General features: G+C 30.5%; 3 protein-coding genes across 3 annotated transcripts; 2 read left to right on the plus strand and 1 right to left on the minus strand.

Moving 5' to 3' along the window:
* Positions 1-2,066: 2,066 nt before the first annotated feature.
* LOC106416661 (guanine nucleotide-binding protein subunit gamma 2) lies at positions 2,067-3,472 on the plus strand. The gene is made up of 4 exons (XM_013857582.3): positions 2,067-2,516; positions 2,959-3,011; positions 3,093-3,137; positions 3,248-3,472. The coding sequence occupies exons 1-4, from the start codon at positions 2,394-2,396 to the stop codon at positions 3,330-3,332; spliced, it is 306 nt and encodes a 101-aa protein (XP_013713036.1). The 5' UTR covers positions 2,067-2,393; the 3' UTR covers positions 3,333-3,472.
* LOC106416660 (protein MAK16 homolog) lies at positions 3,453-7,390 on the minus strand. The gene is made up of 9 exons (XM_013857581.3): positions 5,261-7,390; positions 5,071-5,180; positions 4,812-4,930; positions 4,622-4,719; positions 4,447-4,534; positions 4,244-4,360; positions 4,028-4,154; positions 3,761-3,876; positions 3,453-3,671 (listed from the first exon to the last, which is right to left on the minus strand). Exons 1-9 carry the CDS (start codon positions 5,320-5,322, stop codon positions 3,621-3,623), a joined length of 888 nt encoding a protein of 295 aa, XP_013713035.1. The 5' UTR covers positions 5,323-7,390; the 3' UTR covers positions 3,453-3,620.
* A 576-nt stretch (positions 7,391-7,966) lies between these two features.
* On the plus strand, positions 7,967-10,134 carry LOC106417976. Its single transcript, XM_022698233.2, has 2 exons — positions 7,967-9,630; positions 9,694-10,134. Exons 1-2 carry the CDS (start codon positions 9,310-9,312, stop codon positions 10,012-10,014), a joined length of 642 nt encoding a protein of 213 aa, XP_022553954.2. The 5' UTR covers positions 7,967-9,309; the 3' UTR covers positions 10,015-10,134.
* The last annotated feature ends 2,667 nt before the right edge of the window (positions 10,135-12,801 follow it).

Here is a 12,801-nt window from a genome sequence, read left to right on the forward strand (position 1 = left end):
GTTATGGTAAATTATAACATATAATCCTATTGCGGACCAAAATCCGTTTGTCAAGAAAATATGAAAATCTGTGAAATTATTTATGGTGATCTAATCTCAGACATTTACAGATGTTAAGATCTATAGAAAAATCTATAGTTGTCATATATAATGTATATTATACTGATTTCTTTGTCATAGACTTTTTTTAAAGAAGATTCTTTTGAATACCAGATCTATGTCAAATCTAAGCATAAGCATCCTAGATATTATTTAACAAGTGATTGTTTAAGTGTTTATACCACAATCATTTTTAGAAAGCTGATGACATGATTTATTCAAAATATGACATGAATCATATCTAATTATTTGATATTATTTAACACAATTATAACACAAAATTTAACTATAAAATTAAATTATAAACAAAATCATTTAAATCCTAATTATTACCATAATTAATCAATTATAAACAATCATTTAAATTTTAGATGAATTTTTTTTATAAACTTTCACTCTGAATAACTTTATAAAAATAAACTAAAAATATTTATTGTTTTATTAGTATTTTATATATTTTTAATGTTTATCCTATTTGGATGAATTTAATATTTTTACGTATGAAATAAGCAAATCTGAAACAAAAACAGACCTGTATATAGAACTTATGAGTTTTACAAAATCGCATCAAATCCAACCGAATCTAAGTTATGGACTAAATCGGTTTTAGTTGTGGTTAATTTAATTTCCTGACTGAAATTCAACAATATGTGGGTTGATTCCTAAACCCTAAATAAAAATATAGTCAATATAGTCATTTAAATGATGAAGTTATATTTTGGTTATAGAAATATACAGTAATTGAAGTAATCAGTTATACTATTACTTATATATGGTCTTGGTAGAATTTAGTCATACTAACTTACATAAAGTGCCAAAATGGACACGCTACCTAGTAATGACACAAGCTTCCGAAGAGTACAATGCCAACCTTATTAAAAGTTGTGGTGACCCAATTTGATGTCATTGCTTTTATGTGTTGTATCTATGTTTGACCTTTTGGTTCAACACATATAAACATAGATATTAAATGACATTCTATAGAGGTTTAAAAAAGCAAAATATTGCCGTTTAAACGATGTACACTAAAAGTGGATAACTAGTGTTTTATGTTGAACTTTGAGGTCTGTTATATTCAACCAAAGAGACCAAAAGCTGGATATTTTTTTGCCATTTAATCCTATTTTGTATTGACGGGATCTAATAAAATATGTTTTTACAATATTTATTTGACCTGTATCCCAGAAAAAAAAAGTGACCATGTTTATGAGGACTGTATTAAAATTATAACATATAATCAATTATATAAATCTAATATTTATATCGTCAATTTATTTCACATAATTAACTTTGACATAACTAAGATTATAAGCATCGATTTATCAGTATAAGTTTGCAACTACTAATTTATAGTTTAGATTAATCTCTCTTATGCAGTAGTAAAAGATCACAAAGAAATTCAAGTTTAATTGAAATAAAATAATCAATGCAATATGTTGTTCCACTTATTTAATTTATTCTAGTACCCGTACTTAATTCGTTATAGCTCCGTACCATATTCTGTATAGGCCTTTATGTGGTCTCTTTGGGCCTCATGAAACTCTATCAAAATCTTTAAATTTGTACCATATTCTCTCTTATAGGTTGGGTTGGCATAATAAATCCATTTGGGTGAAAAATCGATTTAACAAGAACTTGAGAAACAACTAACATAGTCAAACGTTGACCAGAACTAGTCTCCCATATACCCCACAGTTTACTAACATAGTCAAACAGTTGGGTTTCTAACTCAAAACTAATCAAGAGTAACTCATGTCACCAACTACCATAGATATTAGAGACAAAAAAAAAAAAAAAATTCAGTTGAAACGTGATTATCTCTATAATCACAGTTTATTGGGCCACTAATAATAAGCCCATAACATGCCGAATGGCGCGTGTATTAACGAAATTTTAACTTTTTGTGAAGAGACAAAAAGATAATCTATATGTAGTAATAAATAGCATTTTACAACTAAAAAGGTGAATTTTTCTTCTTTCCGACGCCTTTCCTCTTTTTTTCAAAAAAAAACATTCAACTTTTTTCTTTGTGTAGGTAGACCCTTTGGATCATCGGAAAAGCTCTTTTTGAAGTCACCCCAACTAATAGTTGTTGAATCTTTTTTTTTGTTCCTCTTAAAATTAAATTCTCTCTCTGTGGAGATCTGATTTGTTTCTCATTTGGGTCCAACCATGGGTGGGTTTTGTTGAAGCTTTTTGAGTTTTGCATAATTGAGTACAAAAAAAAAAGTTGTCTTTCTTCTCTGTCTTTGTTAAAGTTTTGGTTTTTGGAGTTGAGTGGTTGAATAGAAATTATGATGGAAGCGGGTAGCTCCAATTCGTCGGGTCAACTTTCCGGGCGGGTCGTTGACACAAGAGGTAAACACAGGATCCACGCCGAACTCAAAAGGCTTGAACAAGAAGCTCGCTTCTTAGAGGTATGTATACACTTGATCTCCTCTTTTAAAAACGGATCCTTATTTGTGTGCGTGATTATTAAGCTTGAACTTGTTATTCTTGTCTGAATATTTATCGTGTTTGGATCAATCTTTAGTGGAGTTCGGTAGAGAATTTCAAAAGTTCGAAACTTTGTAGTTTTGGAAATACCAAAAGTGTTGATCTGATATCTAAGAGGTTACAGCAAACTCTTGTACTATATCTGTTAATGTGATGTGGAGGTAGGCGACTTTAGGGTTTCATTAGCTTGGAGAATGTTAGGGTCTGTAATAACAAGATATTAGAAAAGGTTTAAGGTTGGTGAAGAGCTGAATTAATATCTTGATCCCTTGGGGTTTGAAGCTGTTTAGGACTAGAATACTTGTGTGTCTTAAAATGTAACAATGTATATGATGATTCTTCCCTCCATTTATATTTATTCAGGAAGAGCTGGAGCAGCTTGAAAAGATGGATACTGCATCAGCTTCTTGCAAAGAGTGAGAACTAACTTCTTCGTAGCTGGTTCACGAATCATCTCTATTTCAATAAGCTTGACTCATTTCTTCTAATGGATACAGGTTCTTAGACAGTGTTGAGAGCAAACCAGATCCTCTTCTTCCCGAGTAATCCTACTTTTGTTTTTGCCATTTTTCTTGAGAGATTCATTTCTTTTAGACTATTAGTTCTGATTTTGAAAGCTTCTTTTCTTGTTTTTGTGTGTGACTACTTGCAGAACAATAGGGCCAGTGAATGCAACATGGGATCAATGGTTCGAAGGTCCTCCCGAAGCAAAAGGATGTGGCTGCTTCATTCTTTAAATCTTCACTTCCTCTCCTACGTTACTCCTTTTCCTCCATACAATAGTTTGCCCTTTTTACATTCCTGAGCAGTTAAATTGATGTAATTTGGAAAGAAAAACTGATTCATCTGTGCAGATAATAAAATGTATTGATATCCATCGATGCGTCTCTTAGAATACAAAGAATCACAGTGAAAAAATTTAAAACAAAAAGCAAGATTCTTTTCAAATAAATGGTTTTGATTTGTAAATGTACCTAACATGTTAGCTTTATATTAAAATTTTTTTTTTTTATTCATCATCTTTCTCAAAGCTTCAGGCTTTTGAGGCTTTGCCTAGTATCATCTTCTTGCTCAACCTGAAAGACATACAACAAAATGTAAGAAAAGTAGCAGAAACGAAAAAATCTTGTGAATTACTTAAAGCCAACTTGTGGAGGAAGCTCACCTCAACAACTACTCTTGATTTCTTCTTAGACTTTCCATTACCATCAAACTTCTTCACAGCTCTTCCCTTTTTATGAATCACTACTTGCTCCTCACCATCATCATCATCTTCAAAGTCTGTAATAGATAGTTCATGATTGAAATTGTTACTTTTATAAACACATATTGTAGTGATGGGAAGCCACCATAGAAATCTTCAATGTCTTCTTCCATAATCTCTCACTATTTTAAATGCATAAGAAACAGGCCAAAAACACCTGAGTTTTACCATAATCATCATCACCATCAAGGTGAGACTCCTTAGATGGGAAGCCACCATAGAAATCTTCAATATCTTCTTCTACTTCTTCCAAGAGTTCATCATAGCCTTCAACATATTCAATCTCTGGCTCCTCCTGAGATTTAATTTAGTAAATAAAATGTCAGTACAACGAAGCTGCATCTTTTTTTTGATGGTCAGCTCAGGTAAAACGAAAAAGAGCACCTCCTCTTCTTCTTCTACTTCAACTTCCTTTTGAACATCAGTAACAAGCTCTGGGTAATCGAGTATCTTAGGGTAAACGCCTTTCATCAAACGTTCTAACAACTCTGTTTCAATGGACTGTTAAAAAATAAAACAGCAAATTATAATGAGAATCTTAGAGAGCTAAAGTGAGGCAAAAGCATACAAACAAAACAAAGTGTAACCTTCTCCAACTGTGCTGCTTTTAAAGCCTTTTCCTCTCTTCTTGGCTCTCTCTTTATATCCCTCCTTGCCATAGTCATTATCTTCTCCCTTTTGATTCGAAAACAAAAGAAAAGAAAAAAACTAAGACATGTTGTGAATCAAAATAACATATATTAAAAATACCAAGAAAACGACCTTGTTTTGAGATTAAGTTTTCTGGTACGAATACGGATCTGAGTCATTTTGGTCAGTCTTTGTTTAACCTTGTGCTGCAACAACTTGGGCCAGTACAACTGAAACACGGAACAGGATCTCAATAGATCAGCATAACTGAAAGAGAAAGAAGAAGAAGACGAAGAAGGGATCAATCTTTCAGAGATCTCACCAAGTGCTTATCAATGAGTTCAAGGGCCTTCTCATAGTTTCTAGGCAGCTTAATTCTCTCCCACAAGTTCTTTGGCATGTGAGCTCTCTCTATTGTCTTCATATACAAATAAAACACTCCTATGTAACAACAACAACAACAACACAGAGAATCTTTGCTAAGAAATCACAAGACTTAAACCATGTTTCAACATTCCTAAGTGGTCCAAACACAGGACATGAGCACAAACAAAAGGTTTTGAATATTTTGATGAAATTACCATCGTGGTCACGGATGGTGGCGTAGCGACTGTTGGCAAGAGGGCAAGAGCTACGGTTGCAGATACCTGTTACGTTATAAGGGTTTCTGCAGAATATTCCTGTTTCGATTCTACAAAAGTAAAATTAAAGCAAAAGCTCATCAAAGCAAATCTTTCAGACAAAGGCAAAGAGAGATGAAAAGAAACATACTTGGCCATGTAACTGCAGTGGTTGTGTCTGATAGCCTGCCATATAACCTCATCGTCTTGCATCTTTCACGGTGAAGATGATGAAATCCGGCTTAAGGGTTTATGAGAAGCTGGTGAAAATCGGCGTGGATTTATAGTTTTTGGTGCGTTTCCGGTTCAATTCGGTTTACGTTATTAGGCCTTCTGCTGTTTGGCTTGGTTTGATTTGAGTTTTTGGTTTATGGATTTTTGGATTTTTTTTTTTTTTTTTTTTGCCATCAACTTATACAGACTCATACTGACTTTGTAAACCAAATCGGAAGATTTTGATCCATGTGAACGACAAAAGACGGTTGCTTCCTAACACTGTGTGCTAGGCTATCCGCCTTCGTATTCTGCGTCCTTGGTACATAGATAATCTCTGATCGAAAGAAACTTTCTTTTAGGACTTTTAAATCTTCCAAATAACTTGCAAAAACTGGTCATTCTCCTAGTTCCGAAACCATTTCACCAATTGAAAACAATCTGTTGCAAACGTAACCTGAAATTGACGTAAGTTTCTCATACATTCCATTGCTCAGAGTAGCGCTTCCACCTTCGCATGTAGAGGAGAGAGACTAGCCCGAACATTCCTCGTCCCCATCAACCCATCAAAACCTTCTAAAGTACTGAACCAACCCTGTCCTGAAAAAATATCATTCTCCTTCCAGGAACCATCTGTGAAACACCATCTTCCTCGGATTGACGGTAGAGTCGTAATCTCTACTTGTGGTACTCTCCTTTGTTCATTCAATATTTGGGTCTCAGCCCAAAGTATTGATTTTCTTTCTGCCAAATTAAGCGTGTCTCTAGGGTCAATATCCAGATTATTAAAAACTTTATTATTCCTTCATTTCCAAATGTACCATAATATCCATGCAAATTGATGATCATCCATCTGCGGGAAAACTCTCCAGAATAGATGATCCATATTTGTGAAAAGAGATCTTGTTGGGAAAATAGCTGAATTTGATGGTATCTTTGAGAGAGCCCAAACCTGAAGTGCTGGAGGACATTAAAAAAACACATGGTTTATCGATTCCTCATCGGCTCCGCATCTTGCACAACATATATCCCCCTGTATCCCACGCGCTTGCAGATTTTTCTTGACTGCTATACACCCCATCACCAATTGCCATAGAAAATGTTTTATCTTTGGTGGGCACCGTATTTTCCAACAGAACGCTTTCAAAGTATCAATTGTGGGTCCAAACATTAATGGTGGTTTTTCCCTGTCTGAGTAAACCGGTTCAACCTGATATCCTGATTTGACCGTATATTTCACATTATTTGTGAAATGCCATCCATCTCTATATACCATCTGGGTTCTGCATAGTGGTATGCTTTCTATAATTTTCACATCCTGTGGGGTCCACCAAAGTCCGGAGGGCCTGCGAGTTCCAAGTTCGCGAAGTAGAATCAATAAGAGAATCCACTGTGAGGTCTGGATAATAATTATGTTGGTTTTTATTACCTGGTCTCGGGCGAGTGGTTGGGAGCCATGGATATTTCCATACAGATATAGATGATCCTGATCCCACCATTTTGATTAGTCATTTGCTTACCAGAGATCTAACAGATACGATACTCCGCCAGCCATATGACGGATAATACGAACGAATCGGTTCCAGGGGTGAGACATTCCTGTAATATCGACCTTTAAAAACTCGAGAAGATAAAGTATTTGGCTTTTCTATCAGACGCCATAACTGTTTACCAAGCATCACTGTTTTAAAATTAGTTATGTCTTTGAATCCCAGCCCTCCTTCATCCATATTTATACATACTTTATCCTATGATTTCCAGTGCATGCCTCTTGTACTTCCCCCTGGATTCCACCAGAATTGTGCTACCGTGCTCGTCAGTTTTTTTTGCGGTAAACGATAGCAAGACATCACATGATTTGGTAATGCCGTAACCACTGATTTAATGATCACTTCCTTTCCTCCTTTTCTGAAAAACTTAAAAGTCTAACCGTTGACCCTATTATTTAGCTCATCCTGCACAAAGCTAAAAACTTGTATTTTGGAGCCCCCAAGATTTTCTGGTAAACCTAGGTAAGATCTCATTCCTCCAAAATTCTGGATTTCCAAAATGTCTTGTAACTCCTGTATGGCTGATTCCTCAACCTTGTGCCCAAATTGAATCGAAGACTTACCAAAATTAATGAGTTGACATGATACTACCTCATATTCCTTTAAAATTCTGAGAATGTTTTGACATTCTTATTTTTGAGCTTTACAAAAGAAGAGACTATCGTCCGCAAAAAATAAAATCTATTCGAGATCAAATTTTTTTTTCTCTTATGTTTTCGACCAATAGATATGGTTTAATCATTTTCAGATTATAAAATTTACTCTATTTTTAAGTATAATTATTAATAATAAAATAATAAAAAATAAAGTAAATAGAAATAAAATATTTAAAAATTACCATTAAAATTTATCAAAATATAATGCTTGAAATTTAAATTAAAAAACATTACCATGTTTTTAAATCATTTTATTTTTAATTATTATACTAAAATATAATTAATAAAATATCTATAAATTATAAAAAAATTAAAATATTTTGAAATTTTGAAACTATTTATAAATTTTAGGACATAAATTAGTTTTCATTTTTTCTAACTTCAATCGCTATTTTAAATTAATATAATATATTGTATTAATAAAATATTTAAAGTTTTTATAATTTTTAGTTGTTGTTTAGTGTGTCTAATAATTATCAAAATTATTCAATAATTTTATTTATATAAATTAATAACTAATTGTTTACAATTAATACTAAAATATCTATATTTATGTACAGATATTAAACACAAATCAATTAGTTTACATTAATGTTTAAATAATATATAATTGTATGGGAATTTTATCTTTATGAAAAATATCATTTATTTAATTATTAATTAATTAAAATATAGTATTTTATACAAAATAAACAAAATTCGTTTTTATATTGAAAACACACAAAAATTGGTTTTTGGCTTTTCTTCTTCATAAATTGGTTGAAATTCTGAAAAACTAATTTCCTTAAATTTTAAGAAATCCATTTATTAAAGGGGAAATTTTACTTATACACTTTATTTGATACCATTATTCAACTTTACCACCAACCAAAAGACATTTTCATAAATATCACATTCATTAGTGTGTAAAAGACTAAATTATCCTACCCTAATCTTTTTCTCCATTGCGTTTTTTCTTTCTCTGTCGAGACCCATCGCCCCTCTCCGTCGAAATCAGTCTCTTTCCGTCGAGATCCATCTCTCTCCGTCGAGATCCATCTCTCTCCGTCGAGATCCATCTCTCTCCGTCGAGATCCATCTCTCTCCGTCGAGATCCATCTCTCTCCGTCGAGATCCGTCGTCTATCTCCGTTGAGATCCGTCGTCCTTCTCCGTTGAGATTTATCGTCAAAACCTCTGGCATCAGATCATCTTTGATCACTTCACATGTTTGAGGAGATTGTAGAATCTGGGTTTTTACCATTCAAGTCTATTTCAGGTTTATGGATTACGATTTGTTGCAATATTGAGATTCAGAATATTCATCAATCTGAAGAGGGTAAATGTTTGATTAGAGATGAGTATGCAATATGATTTTGTGTTTTGAAATTTTATGAATTGGGTTTACGAGTTTATTAAAGACTCTGAATATTGAGACTTTAGCACTGAAATCATTTATAAGGATTTATTAGATAATTTATAAGGGTTTGTAAAATTCAATTGTTATTTAGAGTCGAAGCTTAGTATAGGTACTAGTCAAGAGAGAAATGACATAGTGATAGTGGTTGCTAGAGAATTGTATTGTCAAGATTCTCTTGCTATAATAGTGAACCGGTAATTTCCATTCTCTTTTCAAAAAGCGAAGCTTTTGGATATTATCTTAATATGCCTCTCTTTACGGGTGGTTTCAAAAAGGTCACATTTGTCTGTACATTTTCATGGCAGTTTATATCAATTGAGAAGAGACTACTGACTCATAAGGATTCGCATTGCAATGTAATGCCAAAAGTTTGATCTTTTGTAATGAAACTTGATAGATTCTTTGTTACCAAGTGTACTTTAGATATGAACTCTGTTATTGTGCAGTCTTCAGAAGATTTGAAGAAGGAGATTGCTTCAATTGAGTTTGAGATTCTGCGTATAGAACAATATTTTCTCTCTTTTTACATGGCATCTTTTGATGAACAAGTTACTTCATTCTCTCCACACACTGAAACAAGCTTAGTCTCACAATCAGACCTTACTGGTGTGCTCAGCTACCATTATCAAGCATCTCTTGTGTCTGAACGTTCCTCTTCATGTCCTTGGAGTTTCCAAGCCAGCATAAAAGCCTTTTTTACAAATGTAAGTAGAACACATTGGTCTTCAGCATTTAGCATACTTGTTTAACTGATTTGATGTTTGCAGGAGAATACAAGATATGTTTATGGTCATCACACTACCCTTAAAGATCTTCTAGGCTCATCTCACATCGTAGATGACATGGAAAACCCGAGTAGGTTCTCTGAAGAAATCTTGAGATGCATATCTTCAATGTATGTCACACTCTCCGGCAGAGCAAGAACCAGTTCTTGTCTTCAGGCTTCACCTTCATCCAAAACCAGATTTGATAGCTGGAACCCATGCCTTGGGGATAGCAAAGAAGCAAACGCTCCACGTGGTGTTGTAATAGAATTTCTGAAACTTCACCTGGATGATAGTTGTTTCAATATTTACGAACTCTTATAAATAATTTGTAAGTTTTTATAATTTTTATAGCTAATTTATAAATCTTTATAAAAGAAGTTATAAACTCTTAGAAATTGGTTTATGAAACCGGATAAATGACTTATAAGCTTTTCTAAATCATTTAATTGTTTCTTTTAAATTTAAATTATTCAAGAGATCATATGTGCAGTTCCAAGCTATTTTTTTACTTGAAATCAAACTCGTTTACAGTTAGTTACACAATACATGTACAACAAAAAAGAGAGAGAGGGAGATTGGCAGAAACATTATAATTGTTTATAAATCATTTATAATTGTTTATTAATCATGAGTGGATAGATAAAATCATAAGCTTTAAGATATTCTTATAACTAACTGATTAATATTTATAATTAATTTATAACCTCTTATATAAATATTTATAATTTCTTATCATTTTCACGTAAAAATATTTATAAAAATTTTTATAAATGATTTTGTAAGTTAGAAAATGTTTTATAAAACCTTATAAACTCTTTTTTCTTACTAAAAACCTATTGGAGTGAAAGTTATAACGATTCTCATTTTATAAACCCTTATGAATCATTTTATAAGGTTTTTATACATTAACTTAGGAACCTTAATAAATTAGTTTATAAACCTTAATAAATTAGTCTATAAACCTGTATATATCAGTTTACAAACCTTATAAATAATTTTATAAACCTTTATAAATTAGTTTTAAGTGTTTAATTTCTTAATTAGTTTGACTTTTATAAACCAGTTTTAAAATTCTTATAAATCAAAAGCCAATTTTAAAAAATTATAAATCAACTTATAAACCCATGTTAAGTTAGATGAACTTCCAACTTAAAGCCAATTGGTGATAAATGGATTTATTTATCTATATTATATATTTCTTAGATCTCTTCCAAACTACATTATTTCAAACTACATATGTGAGACACTTTGTGTCTTTTGACCTTTAAATTAGTTGGAGGTGTATAGAAAAATGGGTGTGCAAGCTGTGAAATTTTAATATTTTATAAATTAACAAATAAATCCTAATAAATTAGTTTATAAATTTTTATAAGTCATTTTAAAAACTCTCATAATCAACTTATAGACCCTTATAAATCATTTTATGTTTTAATAAGCATTTATAAACTCTTATAAATAATATTTATAAACTCTTATAAATCAAAAGTAAATCTATAAACATTGATAAATCAACTTACAAAAATTTATAAAAAAAATTTATAAACCATTTATAAAGGTCTATAAAAAAAGTTATGAGAGTTTATATTCAATTTATAAGTGGTATTATAAGAGTTATATCGGTTTAGAAATCAACTAAGAGAGTCTATAACCATTTAAAAAGACTTATAAAACAATTTATAATGGTTTGTATAATAATTTATAAGGGTTTATAAAGGTATATAAATAATTTATAAGGGTTTACAAAAATAATTTATAAAGTTCATACACCATTATAAAGGATTAGGAAACAATTTATAAGGGTAAGTAAAATTATTTGTAAGAGTCTATAAACCATTTATAAAGACTTATAAAACAAGTTATAAAATCTATAAACCATGTATAAATGTTTATTAAAAAGTTATGAAAGTTTATAAATAATCTATAAGGAGTATGTACACTATTAATAAGGGTTTATATAGGTGTAGAAACCAATTATAAGGTCTCTATATTATTTATAAGAATATACAACCATTTATAAAGGCTTGTAAAACAATTGATAAGAGTATGTAAAATAATTTATAAGAATTTATAAGGGTATGTAAATAATTAATAAGGATTTATAAATAATTTATAAAAGTTTTTAAAAACAATATAGAAATTTTATAAATCATTTATAAGGGTTTAAAATTATTTATAAAGAATCTAGACCATTCAACGTCAACCTAACCAAGCTTGATTTCTATTACAATAAACAAAATGTAGTAAAAAAGAGTAGTTTCAATTATTTGTAAGAGTCTTTAATCCATTTATAAAACAATTAATAAAGTCTATAAACTATTTATAACCGTTTATTAAAACATTATGAAAGTTTATAAACAATTTATAAGGGGTATGTATACAATTTATAAGGTTTATTAGTTTATGAATCACTTGGAAAGTCTTTAAATCATTTATAAGAGGTTATAACAATTTATAAACACTTATCAAAACAATTTGTAAAAGTTTGTAAAATAATTTTATAAGGATAAATAAATAATTAATAAGAGATTATAAATCATTTATAAAATTTTATTAAAAACAATTAATAAATTTTATAAACCTTTTATAAAGGTGTACAAATTATTTGTAAGAGTCTATAAACCATCTATAAAGGTTTATAAAACAATTTATAGAGTATATAAACTATTTATAAATGTTTATTACAAAAAATTATAAAAGTTAATAATTTATAAGGGGTATGTATATAATTTATAAGGTTTATATAGGTATATACATGTTTAGAAATCAATTATACGAGTCTATAACCATTTAGAAATGCTTATTAAACAAGTTATAAGAGTTAATAAAATAATTTTCTAGGGTTTATAAATGTATGTAAATAATTTATAAGAGTTTATGAAAAATTTATAAAAAATAATTTATACGAATATGTTCTAAAAAACCGACATCGTCAACTCCTTAAATGTTGTTCAATTTAGTCTTAGAATGTGTGTGAGTTTCTCTCTGCAACATTAATCATACAGTTATTTACTAAAAATTAAATTTGTTCCAAATATTTTTTTACACCTTTACAAAATATAAATCTGGATTTCAGGATATTGTTAAAAGTACAACTCGACGATTTATAAA

This window comes from Brassica napus, chromosome C3 (genome assembly GCF_020379485.1).
Source record: "Brassica napus cultivar Da-Ae chromosome C3, Da-Ae, whole genome shotgun sequence".
Taxonomy (NCBI): Eukaryota; Viridiplantae; Streptophyta; class Magnoliopsida; order Brassicales; family Brassicaceae; genus Brassica; species Brassica napus.